This window comes from Neomonachus schauinslandi, chromosome 14, assembly GCF_002201575.2.
Source record: "Neomonachus schauinslandi chromosome 14, ASM220157v2, whole genome shotgun sequence".
Taxonomy (NCBI): Eukaryota; Metazoa; Chordata; class Mammalia; order Carnivora; family Phocidae; genus Neomonachus; species Neomonachus schauinslandi.
The window spans coordinates 86,139,504-86,164,822 of record NC_058416.1 but is presented as its reverse complement, the minus strand read 5'-3'; the positions used below and the strand labels follow the sequence as shown (position 1 = coordinate 86,164,822).

Sequence of the window (25,319 nt, the reverse complement as noted above, 5' to 3'; positions counted from 1 at the left end):
TCTACCCAGTGAGCCAGCCAGGTGCCCCTCCTGCAACCTGTTTTTCCATAGTATTGTTTCTGAGATTTACCATGTTGATACATGCAGATTTTATTCATTTTTATTTAAACATATTTGAAGTTTTTCAGGTATATGAAAAGAATTTTACATGTGGACCCACCACTCATCTTCAGATTTAAAATACAACAGATACAGTCGAAGCCCCTACCCCCCACCCCCCACCCCCCATGTACCCATTTCTGCTCACCCCTGCCTTCCTGGGAGTGACTGATCTGAACAGTGTGAATGTCTTCCCATGTCTGTGTCTTACGTGTGCGTGTATGCTTAATCAGTTTTATTTGGCATATTGTAGAGGTTCTTATAAATGCCGTCACACTGTTTTTACTATTCTGCAACTGTTTTCATTGGTAAGATCTATTGAAGCAGATGCATTAGCACTAGTTCATTTGTTCTCATCCTTGTGTAGAAGTCCACTCACTCTGAATCTTCCACAATTTCTCTTTTCCTTTTGTCAGTTTCTTTTTATTGCTCTTTTTTTCTTTTAAGTATTTATTTATTTGACAGAGAGAGACACAGCGAGAGAGGGAACACAAGCAGGGGGAGCGGGAGAGGGAGTGGGAGAGGCTTCCCGCCAAGCAGGGACACTGATGTGGGGCTCGATCCCAGGACCCTGGGGTCATGACCTGAGCCGAAGGCAGACGCTTAACGACTGAGCCACCCAGGCGCCCCTCTTTTTATTGCTCTTAAGAGCAACAGTGCCATGAACATTCCTAAACAGGTCTCCTTGTACAGACCTGTGCAGGTACCTCTCGGGTAGTGTTCCAGTTACCAGAGTCACAACACAGATGACCCCCAAACTGGACATACTCTGCTCATGGACTCTGTAGTCTGGGAACTCGGACTGGGCACAGCGGGGACAGCTTGTCTCTGCTCTGCAACCTCTAGGACCTCAGTTGGAATTTCAAAGGCTGGGGGCTGGTTGTTGATGGCTGTTGACTAAGGCTGCATTCCTTCTCCACGTGGGCTAGTTTGGCCTCTTCGAAGCATGACGACCGAGTGCTACTGACCAGCCTTCTGAAAGAGTGTCCTGACAGCCATCAGCCTTCTATGACCCAGCCCTGGAAATCCTTCGGCATCATTTCTGTCCCATTCCATTGTTTTTTGTTTTTGTCTTTGTTTTTTAGATTTTACTTATTTGACAGAGAGAGACACAACGAGAGAGGGAACACAAGCAGGGGGAGTGGGAGAGGGAGAAGCAGGCTTCCCACTGAGCAGGGAGCCCGACGCGGGGCTCGATCCCAGGACCCGGGGATCATGACCTGAGCCGAAGGCAGATGCTTAACCCAGGCACCCCAACATTCCATTTGTTTAAATAATCTCAAAGACCTGCCCAGGTTCAAGGGAAGAAGAAATAGATACCACCTCTTGATGGGTGTGGCAAGGTTCTGGAAGACTTTGAGCAGAAATTGCTACTGCCATTTTGGGGATATACAGTCTGTCCCCTGAACCTAGGTAGGTCTGTGTGTAGTGGCTGGGACTTAGAATATGAACACTGTCATCTTCGTTAGGTACTGCTAAATTGCTCTCTGGAATGGTGGTACCAGTTCATTTTCCCACCAGTAATGTATGAGAATTCTTATTTTCTAGATTATTTCCAATGCTTGCTGTTGTCAGACCTCTTAATTTTTGCCAGTCTGATTGATGCGAAATGGTTAATTAATATGTATTGCAGTTCTCTTCCCTTGGCTTGTGGCTTGCATTTCACCTGGTGTTATTTTTGTGGGGTACAAGTTTTGTATTTTATTTTATTTTTTTAAGATTTTATTTATTAGAGCGAGAGCATGGGTGGAGGGGCAGAGGGAGAGGGAGAAGTAGGCTCCTGCTGAGCAGGGAGCCTAACGTGGGGCTCCATCCCAGGACCCTGAGATCATGACCTGAGTGGAAGGCAGAGCAGACACTTAACCAACTGAGCCACCCAAGCGCCCCCAAGTTTTGTATTTTAATGTCCAAAATACAGTCTTTTCATATCTGGTTTGGGCCTCTTTTATGTCTTGTGTACAAAATCTTTTCCTACTCAAGGATCAGAAAATTACTATCCTGTATATTGCCTTCGAAAATTATACAGCCTTTCTTTATACATTTAGGCCTTTAATCTATCCCCAGACTGCCTCCTATGTGTGGTGTGAGATAGGGATTGAACTTGGTTGTTTTTTCAAATGATTAACCAAGTGTCACAGCACCATTTTTTATTTTTTTATTTTTTAAAGATTTTATTTATTTGACAGAGAGAGACACAGCGAGAGAGGGAACACAAGCAGGGGGAGCGGGAGAGGGAGAAGCAGGCTTCCCGCCGAGCCAGGAGCCCGATGCGGGGCTCGATCCCAGGACCCTGGGACCATGACCTGAGCCGAAGGCAGACACTTAACAACTGAACCACCCAGGCGCCCCACAGCACCATTTTTTTAAAAAGTTCATTTATTTAAGCAATCTCTACACCCAGTGTGGGGCCTGAACTCACGACCCCAGCATTGAGAGCCGTATGCTCCACTGATTGAGCCAGCCAGGCGCCCCTGATGGCACCATTTTTTAATAGAGTATTTTTTCCCTACTGACTTTTAATGCCACTTCTGTTGTATATTATGTTCCTTTCCTGGATGAGTCTGTTTTGGGCCTCCCTAGTCTGTTTCACTGGTTTATTTGTTCCTGAAAGGAAACTACATCATCTTAATTATTAGCATTTTATAATGAGCTTTGATTTTTGGTGTACTGCTTCCTTAACTTTTTTTTTATCTTTTAAAAATATTTTTGCCATTTTATTTCATGTAAATATTACTTTCAGCTTATCACATTTTATAAAAAAAAAAACTGCGTTTGCAGTGCCTGGCTGACTCAGTTGGTGGAGCATGCGATTCTTGATCTCAGGGTTTTGAGTTCAAACCCCACACTGGGTGAAAAGATTACTTCAAAAAAAAAGAAACAGGGCGCCTCGTCGCAAGCTCTTCCAACTGAGCCAGCCAGGGGCCCCTATTTCTTGAATTTTTAACATTATCCATAATTATCATGGATGAAGATTTAGGTCCTTCACATATCATTTGGCTAAGAGTATAGAATTCTAGGGTATGTTTTCTTCCCATCAGATTTTTAAAGATTTTGTCCCATTGTTTTATGTTGCCATGAGAATATACCTGATGATTGATTCTCTTCCTTTCTCCCCCGTCTCAATCCTGTGTCTTTTGTGTTTTCTCCTTTCCCCCCATCTCTCTTATTTTGAAAGCTTTAAGCCTACAGAAAAATGGTACAGATGGTATGATGAAAACCTCTGTATATTCCTTGTCTAGTTCACCAATTGTGAATATTTTACCACATTTGCTTTATGTCTTCACAACATTACAGATTTTTTTCCTTTTGCGGAACAATTTGGGAGTGAATTACAGACACTGAGATTTCACTCCTAAATACTTCAACAGGTGTCTCGTCAGAACAAGGACGTTCTCCTACATAATTTCAACACAGTTCTCACACTCGGGGAATTTAATATTGATGCAATACTGTATCTAATCTACAGTCTATATTCAAATTTCCCCAGTTGTCTAAATAATGTCCATCAGAGATGTTTTGGTTTTTGCTTTTTAATTCACACTCCCAATCAAGGACCACCCATTGCGTTTAGTAAATGTGTTTCTCATTCCTTATAAATGAGTTCAAAGCTCCTTCTGAAAGTTTTAGCATCTTCTTATCCTTGGTATCCTTAAATTCCATAACATTATATGCCTTGATACAAGTCTTTTTTCATTCATTGTTGGAGGCACAGATTCTTCCAATCTGGAAATTATTGTCCTTTGGTTCTATAGACTTGCTAATGTTATTTCTCTGTTGATTTCCTTACTTCTGTGTTCTCTTTCTCTGGAACTTTTGCCAGTAAATGTTGTATTGCATGGGTTGATTTTTCTAAGACTTTCGTATGCTTTAGTTTCCATCATGGCCTCTTTGTTCTCTATCTCCTTGTCTTAGTATTACATTTATTTTCGCTCTCATTTTTAGTTTCTAAGAGCTGTTTCTTGTTCTTCAGTTGCTAGTTTTTTATTGCTTTCTTGTCTTGTTTTTTGAATATAACCTGATTTCTCTGAGGATATTAATAGCTTTTTTAATGCTTTCTTTAGTTTTGATTTATTTTTTCTGAGTTAACCTTTCATTTTGAAGTCAGCTTCATATTGAATTTTTTGCTTTTTAAAAAAAAAAAGTGTTCCTTTACTGTAGACTCACATTTAAGGGGGAGGCAGTCAAAAGCCATTTGGAGACTCTCTGTGCACAGATGGGGCCTATTTCCTAGTAGCCTAGTAGCCTTTCCGTATAAGCAGTCATAGAGTGACGGACCAGCCGTTTGGTTAGGGAACCTCCAGATGTGATTATGTAGAGGTCTGTTTTCTGGGATTGTTTGGTTTACCCAAAGAAGAGTCTCCCGGTCTCTTATGCTCTGGTGGCAGTGAAGGATGGGGAGCCAAGTTGGGTTTTTTTGTTTGCTTGTTTTAAACTTTTCCTTAATCATCACCTCCTTATCCCTTTGCTTCCTCCACCTGTGAGACTTGGATTTCCAGAGTGGCATTCGTCTCTCATTCACATTTCCTGTGTCCTGTCGCCTGGCTGGGCAGTCCACTGCTGCCCTAGGCTCTGGCCACTCAACCGAAAGACTTTTAACCAGTTCCCTTTGGTCAGCCTGTGCTTCCACCCTACCTACTACTGAACCTGAGATTGAAGTCCTGAGCCTCTCAGGGTTATGAAGATACCAGCCTGCTCACCGTTAGCATCCCATTTACAGGCACTGAAGCTTATGGCCTCCTCTGCCTTGTTGCATCTTCATTGAGATCTCTCCTTTGTTGCACTCAGCTCTTGATTTCTCTGTAACTGCCTCATTGTTTAGTGGGATCTTAGGATAAAAAGAAAATTCTTTGACTCTCTATTCTTTAATAAGTCTCACATATATGTATTTTTAAGGAAATTACCTAATTATATTAGACTTGGGATTTTGCCTTTACTCTGTGGAATTTATAAAAAAAAGTATACAATTCAAAAAAGAATGCAAATTTTAATCTTTCAAAATACTACTTACTTAAAGGGTCTTGACTGATACTATGTAATTTTTGTTTTTATTTTGAAACAAATTCAAACTTACAGAAAACTTGTAAGAATTATCCTATTCCTTTTACCTAGGATCAGAGTTGTTAACATTTTGCCGTATTTACTTTATCACCTCCTGTATATATATGTTCGTTCCCATATGCATTTTTTTTTCTTGAACCATTTGAGAGTAAGTTGTGGACATTATGCCCCTTTACCCCTACATTTTGGTATGTATTTCCTAAGAACAAGGGCCTTCTGTACATAGTCACAGACAAATCAAAGTAAAGAAATCAAATATGCAATTCACATCTAAATTATTATTTTATGGTACTTTTTTCCCAGTTCAGGATCCAACCCAGAATCATGCCTTATATTCACTCCTCTTATCCCTTTAGTCACCTTCAATCTGGAACAGAGTGTTAACCTTTCTGTTTCAAGACCTTAGCATTTTTGAAGAGTTGTATGGACAGCTATTTTATAGACGATCTCTGAGTTGATGTTATAATGTTTAATTTTGTGGTACATTTCTTTGTTTTTCCTTGTAGCTCTTAGGAGAATATGAGTCCCTTGGAAAAGAACACGAAAGAGTAAAGGTAATGGTTGATCATTCATGTTCTGAGCTTCATGGAGGGGTAGAAGCACTGGGTTGGAAATGAAGAGGGCTGACCCTTTATATAACCCCCTCTGTTCTCCCCATCCTCCATCCCCATTTAGCTGCTTGAGTTAGACCACTTGCTTCATCTTCTCTGTCAATATCCTTATTTTCAAATATTTGCCCACTTAAGTCATAAATTTTCAGATCTATGTTAACAAATATTGAATGGCTATTGCATTTGAGATGAGTTGAGATGAAATTTTTAGAAGAGTATAAGGTATGATATACATGTAAATAATTATTTAATAATATTTAAATACGAAGTTTTTTAAAGTATTCGCTTTTTGTGGGGTTGAATTTATTATGTTTTATTTCTTAATGAAAGCTTTGGGAACTACCTATTTGAATTCAGCGAAACCCCACAGTGATGCTGTAAGTGGGGTCCAAAGTATTTCTGTTGCATAGGATACAGGGTTGTGGTCATTCAGGGTTAGAGGAAGGCAGGGAGGTGTTCTGGGGGCTCAGGAGCCGGTCAGGACATCTAAAATCTCACCAGCACAGGTATCTGTTTTGCCATTTACGGAGGTTTTTGGGCAAGCTGTGGCTAAAACATGTCCATTTTAACACTGGCTTACTTGTAATCAAGCAAAGCTTAATAAGCTGTACCTGTTATTACAGGGGATATATGTACGGCTCTTTGTATAAACCAGTGTTATGTTCTCTCAGTTTTTCCCTTGAATTATATACTGGCTCATGGTTGATGCTATATTGGCTGAGTATCTGCATAATTTTTTTTGTAGCTCTATGGTGTAGTCTTAGATTGGTTTCATATTATGTATTTTAAAATAAAATGAATATATCCTGAATATTTCACTTATCGAATTTTTCCTTTATCTTAATAGGATACATTAAATACAACTGAGAACAAATTGCTTGATGCACATACTCAGATTTCTGATTTGAAAAGGTAAAATGTATTCTCTTACTAGTAAGATAATTATGCCTCTCTTGTTCTTTTAGCATTTAAATATGTGTCAGTACTGAAAGCAATGAAAAGAAAGTTTTTCTTGAGGATTTTTTTTTTTTTGATTTTATTTATTTATTTGAGAGAGAGAATGAGAGAGAGAGAGCACATGAGAGGGGGGAGGGTCAGAAGGAGAAGCAGACTCCCTGCCGAGCAGGGAGCCCGATGCGGGACTCGATCCCGGGACTCCAGGATCATGACCTGAGCTGAAGGCAGTTGCTTAACCAACTGAGCCACCCAGGCGCCCCCTTTCTTGAGGATTTTTAGGCACTTTGTGATCAGGTTTTATCCTAATCTCCCCTGACCTGGAAATACATTTGATTTTAGCCGAAGAAGATTTTTAAACGATTAGAGTATATTGGTTGTGTTTGAGGAGTGTGCATTTCCTGAAACATTATGTGTTTCATTATGCAAATGATTAGATATTTCTAATTGGCTTTGGAGCATGTTTTTGTATTTGTATTTGGAGATGTGTCCCTTATTTGGAGATTTTACTGCACTCCTCAGGACTTCCTATCGGGGAGAACATAAACGCTGTCTGGCCTTCTCATCTGCTCAGGTCTTTTCTGTGATGCATTCAGTTCTGCTGATAGCTTCCTTATCACATTGGCATAAAGCATCAGCCCGTTAGAGCTATTCTTTCTCAAACCTTCCTTACATCAGGGTAGGCAAGAATTTGAGCTTAAAAGATGAGACGAAGACATATGCAAAGTTTAAAAGAACAGAAAGAATGCCAAGATAACCTCAAAGCAATTAATTGGCCAGAGTCCTATTTTCTCTTGGTAAACTTGAAAATAGGCTTTTATTCGGAACATGGCACAGATGAGGTAAGTTGTCGGTAGATAGTTTTCAAGATAGTTTAGCCTCTGTGTCTTTTAAAAATGAGGAAGTTCTTACTAGCTCTTTTATTGGATATTAAACCTGCTTCCTTTTTTGTGAAAACATTACCTATGTATATTTTATATGCGTGAATATATATGTTTAGAATTAAACATGTTAGAATTGCAATTTACTGAATCCTTGAATTTATTTTATTTTTTAATTTAATTTATACCGTGTTTTGACCTGTAGTCAAATGTATAAATTTTTTTAACTTGTCTATATAAAGTCCATTTGTTGTTTCCTTACCCTTCAATTGTAGTATATGGCGTGTTTCTTTGTAGAGTTTAATGTATTTGCCTTTCAGTTTATGTTCCAGTTTTGCTCAGCTTTTATTTTGAAAAAGGCTTACAGACCAGCAGTTCCTCTGTCACCCCTTTTCTAGAAGCGTCTGTTAAATAAGTAATTTGTAGTTGAGCTATATTTTAACTTGTGTACTTAATTTCTCCTTTTACTTTTGAATTAGAACAATTTCAAAACTTGAAGCTCAGGTCAAGCAAGTAGAGCATGAAAATATGTTAAGTCTTCGCCATAGTTCTAAAACTCCCATGAGATCCTCACGTGCCAAGTAAGTTATTTTGTTTAATCTCTGTAAAGCTAGAAATAAGTGCAGCCTTTCATTAAACTGAGAAGCTCATCTGTCTAAGTCATAGGAAGTCAGAGTTAAATCTCATTATAGAATGTAGATGTGTAAAAGCATCTAATTATGGGGCGCTTGGGACTCAGTCAGTAGAGCATGTGACTCTTGATCTCAGGGTGGTGGGTGCAGAGCTTACTTAAAAAAACAGGAAAGTAAAACCATCTAATTATTAGATATCATAAAACCTCTCATGCGGGGGCATTTGCCAAAAGGAGGAAATAGAATCAGATTGGGTGTAAAGAGACTTGGAATGTTTTCTTTGTTGACTGCCCAGCTGTGTGACCTTAGGCAAATCACTTAGTTTTTTTTTGGAGCTCAATTTTATTATCTCTAAAAACAAGGACATTGAGCTAGAACATCTCAAAAAGTCTTTTAGCCCTAAAATTCCAGAAATTTTATTCCTATGTTAATGGGCAGACCTATGAAGATAGATCTTCATTAGGTTGTATGAATTTTTCTTTTTAGTTTTTTATTCAAAATTGGCTTTGCTGTAATCTCAGAGCATTATCTTGATACATTTATAGCGTAGTTTTTTTCATATTAGATTGGTTTTTAGTATGATTTTGTAAAGAATGTTAAATGAGTAGATCATAAGGTCATAATATTGATGTGTATGAGAAAGAGTGTTAATTGTAAATTTTAACCTATGTCATTGTCAAATGAGAAACTTTTTCTAGATCTTTGTTCATTGACCTTAAGTTAGAACATAGTGAATTATTTAAAGAAAAAATTTTGTAAGTTACTGAAATTGAACATTTGAGCAACAACAAGAGTGCTGTGAGATTGGGGTCAGGGAAGGCCTTTCTGTGGACATGACTTGTAGTCCGGGAGGTAAGCCCTGTGCTGAGTTGTTGGTGTGGGAGGCATGAGGGAGGGGCATGTTCCAGGCAGAGAAATGAGCTTTACTACGGCCAGAGGTAGGAAAGAGCTTAACATGTTTTAAAGAACCTGGAGGAAGCTTATGTGACCTGAATATTGCCAGCAAGGGGTGAAATAGCTCCAGATGAAATCATAGACTGTCGTACATCGCTTTCTAAGCCATGGTCAAGAGTTTGGATTTTACTCTAAGTCTGTTGGGAAGCCTTTGAAAGGTTTTATGTGGTAAAATTAGGTCATCTGATATTTTTTTCTTTTCTTTTCTTTTCTTTTCTTTTTTTTTTTTGAGAGAGAGCTCGAGCAAACAGGGTGGGAGGGACAGAGGGAGAGGGGGAGAGAGGGAATCTTAAGCAGGCTCCAGGCGCAGTGCAGAGCCCAATGCGGGGTGTAATTTCATGACCCTGAGATCATGACCTGAGCTGAAATCAAGAGTCGGACGCTTAACCGACTGAGCCACCCAGGTGCCCCTGATTTCTATATTTTTAATGCACCTGCCATGAGGAGAAGATGGAGAGGAAAAGTAGAAGCAGACACATTAATTAGGCAGTTATAATGTTAGGAGAAACGGTGTTCACTGGGTGCTGGCCATAGAAATGGACAGAAGAGAAGGGTTTCCGAGAGATTCTGGAGATAGAATCCACAGAACATGGTTAAGAATGAGATGACAAGATTAAAAGAGAGGTGTCTGATAACACCTTGGTTTCTGTCTTGAGCAACTCCAGGTGCCACATATTGAACTAGGGAAGAAATGGGAAGAGCCGACCATGGGGTAAGGATCAGAATTTCCATTTCGAATATTTTAGTTTGAGATTCATACGAATTCCGAGTGGGAATCAAGCAGGTGATTATAAATTTACATTTGGAATTCAGAAATAGGGTCTTAGGCTGGAGTTACAAATTTTAGAATTATTCTGTCTGTAGTGCTTGACTCTGGGATAGATGATGGGTGTGTGGTGGGAGGTTGGTGTAGGATGAAGCTCTGAGGACCCCCCGATGTTTTGATGTTGGGGCCAGAAGGAGTTGGCACAAGAACCTGAGAAAGAGCTGCCAGGGTGCTCGGAGGAACCCTGAAGTGGCCAATGGTGTAGACACTGCCGAGAGAGCAACTGAGGGGACTGGTGACCCCTAGGTGCGCCAGCCCGGCCTTGATGGCCTGGAGAGTGGTTTGCATGGAGGGACAGATGTGCACATCCGTTGGGAAGGTTGTGTAGAGTGAAAGTGGCCTGTATGTCTTGCGGCTGGAACATTAACATATTGTGATATATTTATGTACGGTGCTGTGTAGTGTGACGGTGCGTACATTAGATCAGGGATTGGCAAGCGCAGCCCAAGTCCAGCCTGCTGCCCGTGTTTGTAGGGCCGTGAGCAAAGAGTGGTTTTTACGTTGTTAAATGTTTGGAAAGGGGCGCCTGCGTGGCTCAGTCGTTAAGCGTCTGCCTTCGGCTCAGGTCATGGTCCCAGGGTCCTGGGATCGAGCCCCACATCGGGCTCCCTACTCGGCGGAAAGCCTGCTTCTCCCTCTCCCACTCCCCCTGCTTGTGTTCCCGCTCTCCCTGTCTCTCTCTCTGTCAAATAAATAAATAAGGGGCGCCCAGGTGGGTCAGTTGTTAAGCGTCTGCCTTCGGCTCAGGTCATGATCCCAGCATCCTGGGATCGAGCCCCACATCGGGCTCCCTGCTCGGTGGGAGGCCTTCTTCTCCCTCTCCCACTCCCCCTGCTTGTGTTCCTGCTCTCCCTGTCTCTCTCTCTCTGTCAAATAAATAAATAAAATCTTAAAAAAAAAATGTTTGGAAAAAAATCAGAGAATAGTATTTCGTACATGTAAAAATTATATGAAATTCAAATATCAGTGTCCATAAATAAAGTTTATTCATTTACCTATTGTCTGGCTGCTTTGCATTACAGTGGCAAATTTGAGTACTTGCAACAGAGATCATCTGGCCCATAAAACCTATTAAAATAAAGCAAAACAAAAAACCTATTTATTATCTGACTCTTTGTAGGAAAAATTTGTCAACCACTTAAGTTGATCATTAACATGATTTGATCTTTTTTTTTTTAAAGATTTATTTACTTATTTGAAAGAGAGAGAGCACGAGTGGGAGAGGCAGAGGGAGAATCTCAAGCAGACTCCCCACACTGAGCATGGAGCCCAGTGTGGGGCTTGATCTCACAACCTGAGCTGAAGCCAAGAGTTGGACGCTTAACTGACTGCACCACCCAGGCACCCCAACATGGTTTAATCTTAAGAACATAATTTGGAACAACAAAATACCAGTTGCAGAAGAAGTAGGACAGTATTTATATTGACTTTAGCATTTAGAACGTATCTTACAGATTCATACAGAAGTAGTAAAAGTATAACAACGTGTATGGAATGCTGATACAAATTTAGTGAAAGTGGTAGCTGACCGCTTACACTAGGGTTATGACATTGGAGGAATGATATTGGTGAGATACACAGGCGACTTGGGTTGTATCTGTAGTGTTCCACTGTTCAGCGGAAATAGAGCAAACAAGGTTCATAAACAGATGGTTGGTGCATGAGTATAATCTGTATGTCTGTGCATGTTTGAAATATTTTACAGTTTAAGTGAACAAGAACCAATAAGGGATCAGTATCCAGGATATAAAGAACTATAAATCAATAAGAAAAACTCTCAATAGAAAAATGATAAAAGAATACGAACAAATGATTCACAGAAAAAGAAACCTCTAAATGGCTGATAAAATTGAAAAGATGTTCATTTTACTAGTAATCAGAAAAATGCAAATTAAAATAAGCATGGGATACCACTCACACCATCAGACAGGCCAGGCCAGACTCCAGCTCTGATCATTGTAAAATTTGGCAAAGATGTGAAGAAATAGGAATCTTCAAACTGCTGGTTGGACTGAAAATCGATAAGCTTGTCTGGACCGTGATTTGGCAATATCCAGTAAGACTGAAGATGTGTGCACCCCAAATTCCACAGTTCTGTTTTTGGATATTTACCTCAGAGGAATTCCTACACATGTTAATTGTAGCGTTGAAAGGTGATGCATAGAAACTAAAACATCCACCAGCAGGAGAAAGGATACATAAGGTGTGGCATAATTGTACTGTGGGTAAATAATTAAAATGATGCCCCTGTCTGTGTTAACATGGAGAAATCTGAAACATGAGTAGAAACAGCAGCATTAAAAGGACGTGTGCATTATGTGGACATAATTTAAAAAATACAAATGACCTTATATGCAGAATCTTCTGTCTTACTGTTGAAAACAAAATATGGTAAGATGTTAGCGCTTGTTAAAACTAAGTACAAGTGAGTGAGTGCAGTAATCTTTGTAATTTTCTAAGAACGTTTGGGGAATGTTTCTTAATTTAAAAATTGAGGGGAAAAGGAAGGGAGCGACGGGGAGTTTACATGAAAATGAGGGAAATTGTAAGAAGTTTGGCTGTGGAAGGGAGCAGAGAGAGGAAGACACCTCTTGTCTCCTCGTCTCTTTTTTCCCCTCCCAAGTGTTCTACGGGGTTATCAGCTGACCAGGAGGGCTGGGAGAGGTTTGAGGAGAGTGGAGAAAGGTGTAAGGGAGTCCTGTTGGAGAACTGGAGCTTGTCGATTACAGAAACATATGTTGTCAGCCAGTGTTGGGTGTCCGTGGAGATGGTGATGGTGACTCTGGTGCTAGCCCAGGCTGCACAGTTGGGTGGCTTGCTTCCAGCAAAGCCCAGAGCTAGGACTGTAGACACTCGGGAGCGAGACCACCGTGTTCCTCAGGCTTAGGTCTCTGCTGCCAGTCAGGGGTGAGGGAAGGTGAGTGGGGAAAGGGGATCAAGGCAGTGAGTAACTGTGCACCCCAGAGTAGGTAGAGGGGAGCTGAAAAAGCTAGGGTATGTGTACGTACCATTTCAAAGTAGGTTGTTTGGGGCACCTGGGCGGCTCAGTCGGTTAAGTGGTGAGGCCAGGGATCACAGGCCTTGGGGTCACAGTGCCTTGGTGATACTTGAGCACCTTAGCCAGAAGAATCTTTGGAGTTGTGACTTCTTATTTATTTATTTATTTGAGAGAGAGTGAGCAGAAGAGGGGGTAGGGTCGAGGGAAGAGGATAAGTAGAAAATGGTGAGGCCAGGGATCACAGGCCTTGGGGTCACAGTGCCTTGGTGATACTTGAGCACCTTAGCCAGAAGAATCTTTGGAGTTGTGACTTCTTATTTATTTATTTATTTGAGAGAGAGTGAGCACAAGAGGGGGTAGGGTCAGAGGGAAGAGGCAGACTCCCCGCCAAGCAGGGAGCCCAATGCGGGACTCGATCCTGGAACTCCGGGATCATGACCTGAGCCAAAGGCAGTCATCCAACCAACTGAGCCACTCAGGCTCCCCTGGAGTTGTGACTTCTTAAGGGGATGTGTTCTCTAGTGATGATGAAGTCTAGTGAGTATTCTCCAATGGAGGGGCGGGCGAGCAAACAGGAGTCGAGTCTAATCATTGGAGAGAGGTCCAGGATAGCTCCTCCCTTGGACACTGAAGTAGGAGGGCAGGAGCAGGTGTGGAGAAGGTGAGAACAGTTCTGAAGTCTAGCAAAGGGCCGGTTAATGCATGATGTGTGAGCTTGAGTTGGGCAGGGTGTCCATAAGATGCGGGAAGGACTGGCCTTCAGCTGCACTACTCAATACACTAGTCACTGTGTGTGGCTATTTCTTAAGTTAATTAAAATTAAATAACATGTAAAGATTGCTTCTTCATCTCACTAGCCACAATTCAACAGCATGTGACTAGTGGCTATTGTATTGGGCTGTACAGATAGAGGATGTTTCTGTTCTCACAGAAAGTTCTCCTGGGCAGTGCTGGTCTGGGAGGAATGAGAAGGGCACTCTCGCTGTACCTCCTTGGCCTGAGCTCTGGGTTGCGTGTGAAGCATAGGAAGTGTGGTAGGAAGTTAGTTGGGGGTGTTCAGAGCTGTGTAGACAGGAGAATACCTTGACTGAGATGCAGAAATAGCCCAAAGTAACAGAAACCTAAAATAATAGTTTGGTTGGATCTGAAAACCATAAAATAGAATTCGTCTATCTAAAATAAGGTTGTTTTATGCAGTTTTAGAATTACTGTACAAATGTGTACGTACCATTTCAAAGCAGGTTGTTTGGGGCACCTGGGCGGCTCAGTCGGTTAAGCATCTGCCTTCGGCTCAGGTCATGATCCCAGGGTCCTGTAATCAGGCCCCCCTTTGGGCTCTCTGCTCAGCGGGAAGTCTGCTTCTCCCTCTCCCACTGCTTGCTGCTCCCCCTGCGTGTGCTCTCTTTCTCTCTCTCTGTCAAATAAATAAAATCTTAAAAAAACAAAACAAACAAACAAAACCACCACAAAGCAGGTTGTTTTCGGTGTGTGTTCAGTGTGCACTGAAGCACGAGCCTGTCATGCCTCAGATCGTTTCTCCCTGTCCTAGCACGCTGGCCACCTCCGACGTCAGCAGGCGCAAGTGGCTGATACCAGGAGCGGAGTATTCCATCTTTACTGGCCAGCCTTTGGACACCCAGGATAACAGAGTGGATAACCAGCTAGGGGAAACCTGTGCTCCCGGGTAAGGTAGCTTTGTCAAAGGTCATATTTAGGGTCGATTACGGTTTCACAGATTTCAGTTGCCTTTAAATGTTCAGGAAGGCATAAAGAAGAGCCTTCTCTTTGTGGCTTCAGTGTCTTACTTTTGAGGACCAGATTTTTATTTTACTTTGAAAAGCTAATGGGTTTAGGATACTTAAGATCAAAGGCCGTGCAGACCGTACCCCACCCTGTGCTCCTGACAGTGGTGTGCTGTGCACAGACTCTCGGTTAGGCTAAGGTGTTGATCCTCGCACCTTCTGGACAGCCCACGCAACCATATTACTCCAGAGCACCATATAAATATAATACTTATGTATGTGCCAGGATGTGAAGAGGACTGGGAAGTGCTGGTCTATTACATGCAGGTTCAATTTTAGTTTATTTACATTGTAAAGCATATATATTCATTGTGGAGTGTAATTGTTAACTTTCATGTCATTCCCTAACAGTGCCAGGGGCCTCTGTCTTAGCTCAGCCTGCTATTTTAAAGCACCGTAGACCGGGCAGCTTAAACAAGAAACACTTTTTCTGGCTGTTCTGGAGTCTGAGAGTCTGAGACTGGGGTGCCAGCACACTTGGGTTCTTGGTGAGGGCCCTCTTCCTGGTTATAGGGTCTTTGCTTGGTAAATGTGTGCGGCGGAGACATCTTGTATCTCTTCTTTTTAGAAGGGCATTAATCCCATCACAGGGTCCCGCCCTCATGATCTCATCTAAATCTAATCACCTCCCCAAGGCTTCACCTCCTAACACCATCCACTGAGGATTGGGGCTCCAACATACAAGTGTTTTGGGGGGACACAAATATTCAGTTCATAGCACTGCATGTCTTACAATTCTTATTTAAGGTACCATTCTCCTCCGGAAAAGGATTCTTCATCTGAAAGTTCACCAAGAAGCTTATTGATAAAAAAACAAAGAGAGACTTCAGATACACCAATCATGAAAGCTTTAAAAGAACTCGATGAAGGAAAAATATTTAAAAATTGGGGCACACAGACAGAGAAAGAGGACACCTCAAATAGTAAGCATTTTTCCCTTGTTTGATATAGACAGATAATAGATTATAGACTACGTGTTACGTTCTGACTAGTAAAAATTTATGCAGCATTCTTAAAGATATTTGAAATATATCTACATCAGTTTGTCCTTGGAAAGTTACAGTAGACATTTGGTATTCATAAAGTGAGATGTAACGTTTTCTACTTTCCCTTTCTTGGTTACTGAGCATCTCTCAGTAGGATAAGAAGTATCTTTTTTTTTTAAGATTTTTTTATTTTTTATTTTTTATTTATTTATTTTTTAAAGATTTTATTTATTTATTTAACTGACAGGGAGAGAGAGAGAGAGACAGCATGAGAGGGAACACAAGCAGGGGGAGTGGGAGAGGGAGAAGCAGGCTTCCGGCTGAGCAGGGAGCCCGATGCGGGGCTCGATCCCAGAACCCTAGGATCATGACCTGAGCTGAAGGCAGTCGCTTAACCAACTGAGCCACCCAGGCGCCCCTTATTTTTTATTTTTAAGTAATCTCTACACCCAACGTGGGGCTTGAACTCACAAACCCGAGATCAAGAGTCACATGCTGTTCCGACTGAGCCAGCCGGGTGCCCCAAGAAGTATCTTGAATACCATTTTTCTCACAAGCACAGGTCAACACTACTTGCATCTCCTTGTACTCACTCCAGTGCTCACTTGATCGGGCCTGCTGATTACGTTGTTCACATCTTGGGCGTTGCATCTCCAAAGCAGTATCTCCTAGTAAATAAATTAGTGACTTGCTTTCTAAAAATAATCTCTCTTGAAAAATCACCTTGAATGGCAATTGTAAACAGGAAGCCGGAATGAATTCATTATAAACTCCCACATTTTTCTTCATCAAGCATTTTTTAATCCTTACAACATGTATTTGCAAATAATCATTCTAACCTGGATAGTGAGAATTGCTTGCTTGGCGTAATCATCTGTTAATAAAGGCGGGTAACCAGAGCTAGGTTTGTTTTGTTTACTTTTTAACCATTTGTCTGTTACAGAATTAGCGAATCCTCGGCAAACTGAAACGTCAGTCAGTGCAAGTCGGTCCCCAGAGAAATGTGCCCAACAAAGACAGAGGAGATTTAATTCTGCTTCACAGAGATCCTCGTCTTTACCACCTTCAACTCGTAAATCAAGTACTCCAAGTAAGAGTTAGATGTGTCTATCTCCTGGGCTCAAAAGAGTGGTATCCGAGCTGTGCACACATGCCTGGTGTTTTTTGTTTCCCTTGTTCTCTAGCACCTACTAGAGTCCTCTGAGCACAGGGTCCCTAAATAAGGTCTTGTTCAATAATATCACCTGACTGCACAGATAACTATGACTATAGGTGAAGGAATTATCACAGTATATTCAAATGAGATTTTTGTGTGTGTTCAGCAAATTCCTTTTTGCAACTCCTACCATTTCACGGTTTTTGAGAGCATTGACAACTATCTAATTAAACATTAGTTCAAACAAATTAATTTAAGCTAGCCTGGAAAAGATATACTTCTTTTCATATAGTTACCTCTGGTTTCTTTAGTCAGTTACAGTTACGGTTTTAAAGGTTAAGCATTGGATTTGTTTTCTCGATTTCCATTTTCAGAACAGCTGAAGATATTTGTGTGTCCCCGTGTGACAGGAGTGCATGGCGGTATTTGTGTGGCCCCGTGTGACAGTGGACAGGAATGTGTGCTGGTGTTGGTGTGTCCCTGTGTGACAGGAATGTGCACTGGTGTCTCCATCTTATTTCCAGTCGACTTCTAAAATCCTGAAAAACCAGTTTTGAGTCTGCGTGCTGACACTGCAGTCTGATACACTAAAATGTTGACAGTGGTTCCCTCTAGGTGTTAGGATTATGAATTATTTTTCTTTTGTATGCTCTTATTTATCTTTCAAAAAGTTTTATAATAAAATTGTATTCCATTAAAGTTAGAAAAAAGTACTGAACAAGAAAGTATGTTCTGCCAATATATGCATTATATTGAAGGAAGAGAATATTTCCTCTTCATTTTCTTCTGTAGCAAAAAGAGAGATTATGTTAACACCAGTGACTGTGGCTTATAGTCCAAAGCGATCCCCTAAAGAAAATTTGTCCCCAGGATTTAGTCATCTACTGAGCAAAAATGAAAGCAGTCCAACTCGGTAAGTTCTCTAAAATAGTAGAATAAAATATTTTATTACTGATTTTTTTTAAGTGTCAGCTTTATGCCTGTAGCTATCACTAATTTTTCAGTTGCCAGTGGGAACCCTTTGGATTTAAATCATTTAAATGAATGTCATATTAAAAATAAAAAAATACGGTAATCCATGAAAACAGTTTTTAACTGTGGATACTGGCTACTACTGAATTTAAATACTGCCTCAGAATCCCTTCCAGCTTTTGGATATAGAATGATAATTCTTTGTTTTCCTGAAAAGGTTTATGATACAGGGCAGTTTTTGAGCCATTTGTACAAGAAAGTGGGCTGTCCTGGGATGGCCCTGGCAATACACGTAAGTTTCCCTGGGTGCCTGAGACAATTGTCCTCTCTCTGAAGTGTGGTCAGCAGTGTGTGCCCCTGTGGGGAGCCATGCATGCCTACGATGGAAGAGCTGGTGACCTGGCTCCATCAGGCTCTTGAGAAATTTCTTAAGCTCGTTGAACCTCAGGTTTCCTCTTCTATAAAACAGGGATAGTAATACCTGCCCTGCATATATTATAAGGTTGTTATAAAGATTGAAGGAGATAATGTATGGGTAAATGCTCTAAATCTCTCATATATAAGTATAATTTTGTGTTAGAAAATATAAATTAAACTTCAGTTTTAGAAAATTATATGACCAGCTTTCTTTTTAAAATATACGTGAATGTGTGAGTTAACTGGATGCCAGCTCATCTTTCTAGTGGAGATAGGGAAAATCAGTTAACATTTTTTTCTCACAAATAACTTGCTTCATTCAATAGATTTGATATACTTTTGGATGATTTAGATACTGTTCCTGTGTCTGCATTACAACATACCAATCCAAGAAAACAACTCCAGTTTCTTCCTCTAGATGACTCGGAAGGTATCTTTTCCTAAAAAATTATTAGTTATGGTTTTAGTCATTTTGTGAATTTCTGGTATTTTTTCAAGGTCCTAAATAGTATAATATCCTGCACTTAAATAATTTTTCTGCACAAGGGCCTCTAAGAATAAGCATTCGTGATGCTCATATTATGTGTCAACGCTGTTATCCTCATTGAAAAGTTGGGAAACTGAGGTACAGACAGTGTTAATGCTTACTTAACCAGAGCCATACTGTTCAGTTTCTCTCTTTACTAATTTCTGTGCAACTTAGGCATCGGGTGATTTTTTTTTTCTTTTTTCTCATTTATCTCTTAAGTTTGGAATAAAGTTACAAGATAATGCATGTGAATCACTTGGGCAGGCCCCGTAAGATGCCAGCTCTGCACTGTTGGTGTGGGTTTGTGTCCACTAAATGTGTGTGTTTAGTGCTTAACTTTTTTTTGTTCTTTAAGTTTACTTAAAGTTCTTGTAAGTTTACAGAAAGTTTACATACCTTCACTTAGGGAAGGTGTGCAGATTGTTAAACCGAGAGCAAAACTTCTAGAATTCTGTGGAGAAAAAGCACTGAGTAAATATGATTGATTATTGTGTCTCTTTTCATTATGTTTTTTGGTATGTGGCAGTCCTTTCCAGAAAGTGAAGTCAGATAACATATATAGTTATGTATATGATTGAGCATGAAAACTGGTAAGAAATAAAAGAAATTTCTTTTCTCTCTGACAGAAAAAAAATACTCAGAAACAGCCACCGACATCCGGGCTAATCACAGCTCTTCTCCCGGACTGCTGCCACATGGAAGGAAGGAAGTGTCTGTGAGACCAGCCTGGGAGAAGAATAAGTCAGTTAGCTATGAACGGTGTGAGCCCGCGTCGGTAGCCCCACATGGTAATGATTTTGAGTATACAGCAAAAATTAGGACCCTAGCTGAAACGGAACGGTTTTTTGATGAACTTACAAAAGAAAAAGACCAGGTAAAAACAAAAACTTAAAAAAAAAAAAACACAAAAACCCAAATGTTTTTCTGAACTTAATGCTTATGTCTGAGGAATAGTCAGAGGGAATTATGGAGTCAGACCATGCCAGGAAGCTACTGTGGCTCGCACCCCAGAGCTGCGCTCGGACCGTGTTTGAGCTGAGCTGTCCTTGCTGAGCAGGACAGAGGGCGCTTACATGAAGGCGAGGCGCACTAGAAAGTCCTAGGCTGAAGCCTGTCCTTTCCATTCTGTTACAGACATCCCTGCCATTCGTCAGAATTCTTCTGTTTTTATTTAAATTTGTTTTGTGTGTTCACAGATTGAGGCAGCACTAAGTCGAATGCCTTCTACTGGAGGACGAATCACTTTGCAGACAAGATTAAACCAGGTGAACCGTCTCAGCTTGAACGTGTGTTAGAGGCGTGGTGCCGGCTGGGGTTCCATTATTCAAGATGTTGTATTAGGCACCCTGAAACAACTGGGTTAAACTTTCGGCCTATTAGGAAGTGTTTGGTGATTATAGTATATTTTATTTTATTTTTTATTTTTTAAAGGTTTTATTTATTTATTTGACAGAGAGAGACACAGCGAGAGAAGGAACACAAGCAGGGGGAGTGGGAGAGGGAGAAGCAGTATAGTATATTTTAGAACTGCGTGCTGGCTTTCGGGAATAAAAAGTGATTTTTCCTTTATGCTTCATGAAAAAGACGTTCATGCCACTACACAATATGCCTTTGAACAGATTTTATGTTAAATTAATCCTCTCAGGGCGCCTGGGTGGCTCAGTTGGTTGAGCGACTGCCTTCGGCTCAGGTCATGATCCTGGAGTCCCGGGATCGAGTCCCGCATCGGGCTCCCTGCTCAGCAGGGAGTCTGCTTCTCCCTCTGACCCTCCCCCCTCTCATGCTCTCTATCTCATTCTCTCTCTCAAATAAATAAATAAAATCTTTAAAAAAAAAAATTAATCCTCTCACGTTAAATGTCCCTTTCTGTGTTTGTTTTTTCCTCCCCAGTCTCTATTTCTCAGCCCCTTTCCATTTAGTAAATACATAGAACAGTTGGCTTTGCAACTGGAATAGCTGTAGAGGTTAAAAAGAGAGAGATGGGGGCGCCTGCGTGGCTCAGTCAGTTAAGCGTCTGCCTTCGGCTCAGGTCATGATCCCAGGGTCCTGGGATTGAGCCCCACATAGGGCTCCCTGCTCCGCGGGGAGCCTGCTTCTCCCTCTGCCTCTGCTCCTTCCCCGGCTCTTGCTCTCGCTCACACTCTCTCTCAAATAAATAAATAAAATATTTTAAAAAAAGAGAGAGATGTGATTCCATTATTGAGCAGGAGATGGTTCAGGCGAAGCGGCTCATGTGCATTTCTTTTAGTTGCCTTCCAGAGAGAATCAAAATGCATGAAACCATGGGACATTTACAATCTGCTCTTTTTGTAACATTTTAAGCATAACGACAAGGATAGGTCTCTTATATAACTGCATGTTTTGGCTGTTCAGTGCTTTAACTTCAGGAAAAATTCATTTTCAGATTGATCTGTGATACCAGAAGGAAAATAAAAAAGCAAAGAAAACAGCAGAGGTCTTTCCTTGGGCTTATATACCTAACTTCTCCTTAAGACTTTAAGTCTCTTATTGTTTTTGTTGTTCCAAAAGTCTTTACTCAATAATTTGTAAGACTCAACACATGAAACTCTTCTTCCTTATTGGGAAGGCAGAAGGAAAACTTGTGGATACTCTGATTCTAAATTTATCTGAAACATTTGTTACATATATATTTTTTATATAATGATTGTAAGCTTTTAAAATAACTTAAAAGGGAGTAGAGCCTGTTCATACATGTCAAAGCTGTTTCTTCCAGTAAGGAGACCAGTGACAGCAGAAAGGGACTGAAGATGCTTAAATACGATTCATAAGTGGAAAAAAGAAAAATTGGCAAGAAAAAGATGAAAAATATTCAGCTTCACCAATGAGTAAAAAACTACATATTTGAACAGAAGCATCTTTATTTATTTATTAAAGATTTTATTTATTTATTTGACAGAGACAGCGTGAGAGAGGGAACACAAGCAGGGGGAGTGGGAGAGGGAGAAGCAGGCTTCCTACAGAGCAGGGAGCCCAATGTGGGGCTCGATCCCAGGACCCTGGATCATGACCCGAGCTGAAGGCAGACGCTTAACGTCTGAGCCACCCAAGTGCCCCCAAAGCATCTTTTTTTAAAAAAGATTTTATTCATTTGAGAGAGAGAGAGAGAGAGAGAGAGCATGAGTTTGGGGAGGGGCTGAGGAAGAGGGAGAAGCAGACTCGCCCGCTGAGCGTGACCTGAGCTGAAGGCAGACGCTTAACTAGGCATACACTTTTTTTTTTTTTTTTAAGATTTTATTTATTTGACAGAGAGAGAGCGAGAGAGGGAACACAAGCAGGGGGAGTGGGAGAGAGAGAAGCAGGCCGCTGAATAGGGAGCCCGATGCGGGGCTCGATCCCAGAACCCTGAGATCATGACCCGAGCTGAAGGCAGACGCTTAACGACTGAGCCACTCAGGTGCCCCAAAGCAGCATTTTTTTTTTTTTTTTTAAAGATTTATTTATTTATTTTAGAGAGAAAGCGTGTGTGCACTGGTCAGGGGAGGGGCCAGAGGGAGAGAATCTCAAAGCAGACACTCCCCACTGAGCGCAGAGCCGGACCCGGGCTCGATCGCATGATCCATGAGGTCATGACTTGAGCTGAAATCAAGAGCCAGACACTCAACCAAAAAAGCCCCCCAGGCACCCCCAAAAGCATCATTAAAAAAAAAAAAAACTTACATAGGCAGGTATTTAAATACACACACACGCAAAACAAAACAGTACCCAGGATTTAGAAAAGCATATTCTCGGGCGCCTGGGTGGCTCAGTTGGTTAAGCGACTGCCTTCGGCTCAGGTCATGATCCTGGAGTCCCGGGATCGAGTCCCGCATCGGGCTCCCTGCTCGGCAGGGAGTCTGCTTCTCCCTCTGACCCTCCTCCCTCTCATGCTCTCTGTATCTCATTCTCTCTGTCTCAAATAAATAAATAAAATCTTTAAAAAAAAAAAAAAAAGCATATTCTCATACATGGCAGGTGGAATTAGAAATTGTCACAAACTTTCTGGAATATAGTTTGACCTCTATCTGAAGCTTTAGAGTTTTGCATCTCTTCGGACCTAGCATTTTTACTTCTGGGAATGATTCCTAAGGCAGTATTTACAGATGTATGCAAAGAAATCTTTTTAAAAATATTTATTGCAGCATTATTTATGGTATCCAACATTAGAAGCAACCTAAATTTCTGCTAAAAGATTCTTGGTTAAATCTAATGGAATATTGCAAATTAATTTAAGATGATATCACAGAAAGATATTTCATAACAAAAGTTCAGCTGAAAAATGTTTTGAAGTAGAGAATTTGATTGTTTTTATTTTTCTTCTTAATGATGTGGATATCTACAGAAAAAAACCAAGAAAGAGGAACTGGTTATTTTTTACTCCTCTGTCTTCTAAATATTTTATCGTGAACGTGTGATCCTTTTATTTTTTTAATTTTAATTTTTTTTTTAAGATTTTATTTGAGAGAAAGTGAGCGAGTGAGAGAGAGCAGGAGCCAGGGGAGGGGCAGAGAGAGGAAGAAGCAGACTCCCTGCTGAGCAGGGAGCCCAACTTGGGACTCCATCCAGGGACTCCAGGATCATGACCCGAGCTGAAGGCAGCTACTTAACCGACTGAGCCACCCAGGCACCCCTTATGTGATCCTTTTATAATTAAAGTTGTTAAAGAGGAATTTTTAAGTTTTATTTCAGGATACCAGTGGAGTTAAGACTGAATAAAGTACCTAAAATGATAAATTTATATTCCAGGCTCTATTTATTTAACAATAGTACTGCTTATTTAAAAATAGCAGTTGTTACATTGATTCTTTGTGAAATCTCTTGTTTCTTGGAAGAAACTCCTCCAGCGTGTTCCCTCCTTTTTAACTTAGAAATTCTTGTCAGAAGAAAGTTGTTTGACATATGCCTCAGTGGGATAAGGCACCGATCCATTTCTTCCCATGACGTGTGTGAAGTACTTTTGGGCTCCTCTCGTTCTGTCCTCAGTTCAGCAGAATCCGAGAGTCACCTCCTTGCTCAGTCCCGTTGCTCTTGCTGAGATTTCCGCATCCTCCAGGTAGCACTGGTACTGAGGATGTGTTAAGGTGCTAAAGTGCAGCATTTGATTTGAATGGTTGAAACATTGATTCGCATTGTTTAAAGAAATAATATAAATAAGATGATTTGTGTAAAAAAAAAAACAACTCTTTTTGAATTTGAATGTTTCTGCCTGCTCCTTTGCTAAAAGAAAGCTCAGTTTGGTGGTAATTATAGAACCAGTGAACTCGATGCAGAATTCTAACAAAACTTTTCCTGTTATTTTCCCTTAGGAAGCCTTGGAAGATCGTTTGGAAAGGATTAATCGAGAACTGGGCTCAGTTCGAATGACATTAAAGAAATTTCATGTTTTGCGCACCTCTGCAAATCTCTGAGATTTGTAGCCATTAAATTTTGAGACGTTTTTGTTTGCACTAATGTATAATTATGCACTCAGAAAAGGCAAACTATTTTGTACTGTTTATATAAAAGCCTTCAAATAGTAGTTTTACAATCATGCTATTCTTTACACTTACTGTTTTATACTTCAAATGGCCACATATTTTCAAGATATTTTTGTTATGCTCAGGAATCTCTTGTATATTTTACTATTTAAAAAGTATTATTTTTAAATAGTGTAAGTCTCCAGTTTATATCAATAGTAAGGAAATGTAAACAGGGGAGGCAGCTTGTTTCTAAACACATAGTGTTATCCTTTTACAATTACCTTTGCACACTAATTTTATATACTTGTTCTACCTTGTGAATATGATTCTTTTTTTAAATAAATGCTTAAGAATAGCTTCTATAATAATAGACTAATACATGCTGAATGCAAAAAAAAAAAAAGAAAAATGCAGCATACCCTGGATTTTAGTTGTGTTGGGATTTTTTTTTTTTAATGGTAATGCAGTTCCTGTTAGGAACACGTCTTAGAGTGAATATTAGAATAGTAATAATGGAAATATTGGAAATAATGGAATATTGGAAAGCTTTGGAAACTATGAATAACTCCTTTTGTTTCCCTTGAACTTTGTCTGTAAGGAAGGAAAAATGAGGGTTATAATTCTCTAATGTCGTATATGTAGTACTTCTCAGAAAACGGTAAGCAGTTGGGGAGCTGTAGCTTTGCGCTCAGCATTCCGAGTGGAACTGTGTCCCTGCTGTGGCCATAAGTTGATGGATGAAGCTTTGATGGAAGACAGACCACCACCCAGTGAGGTGGTTTCCTCCGGGTACATGGCTTCAGCCGTCAGTCACCATGCAGATGTATTTAACCCTGCTGCGCTCCTCCTCCCCTGCCAAAAAAACCTCCTGCCATAGCAGGGGCTGTCAGAATGCTAGGTTTAGATTAGAGCACCCGCGCCTGCTTGTGCACGGACACAGAATGTGTGTAGATGGAGCGTTGGGCCTTTGGCCATGCTGGAGGGCTCC

At 40.7% G+C, this 25,319-nt stretch overlaps 1 protein-coding gene across 1 annotated transcript in view; it reads left to right on the top strand.

The window, feature by feature from the left end:
- MPHOSPH9 (M-phase phosphoprotein 9) overlaps positions 1 to 24,775 on the top strand; it is a 57,648-nt gene extending 32,873 nt beyond the window's left edge. The window contains exons 13-23 of the mRNA XM_021698555.2: positions 5,664 to 5,711; positions 6,616 to 6,680; positions 8,083 to 8,184; positions 14,563 to 14,697; positions 15,563 to 15,738; positions 16,751 to 16,891; positions 17,750 to 17,870; positions 18,673 to 18,776; positions 19,502 to 19,749; positions 20,072 to 20,140; positions 24,179 to 24,775. Of these exons, the coding sequence (XP_021554230.1) occupies positions 5,664 to 5,711; positions 6,616 to 6,680; positions 8,083 to 8,184; positions 14,563 to 14,697; positions 15,563 to 15,738; positions 16,751 to 16,891; positions 17,750 to 17,870; positions 18,673 to 18,776; positions 19,502 to 19,749; positions 20,072 to 20,140; positions 24,179 to 24,280 (1,311 nt within the window). The 3' untranslated portion in view covers positions 24,281 to 24,775. The remainder of the gene's footprint in view (positions 1 to 5,663; positions 5,712 to 6,615; positions 6,681 to 8,082; positions 8,185 to 14,562; positions 14,698 to 15,562; positions 15,739 to 16,750; positions 16,892 to 17,749; positions 17,871 to 18,672; positions 18,777 to 19,501; positions 19,750 to 20,071; positions 20,141 to 24,178) is intronic.
- The last annotated feature ends 544 nt before the right edge of the window (positions 24,776 to 25,319 follow it).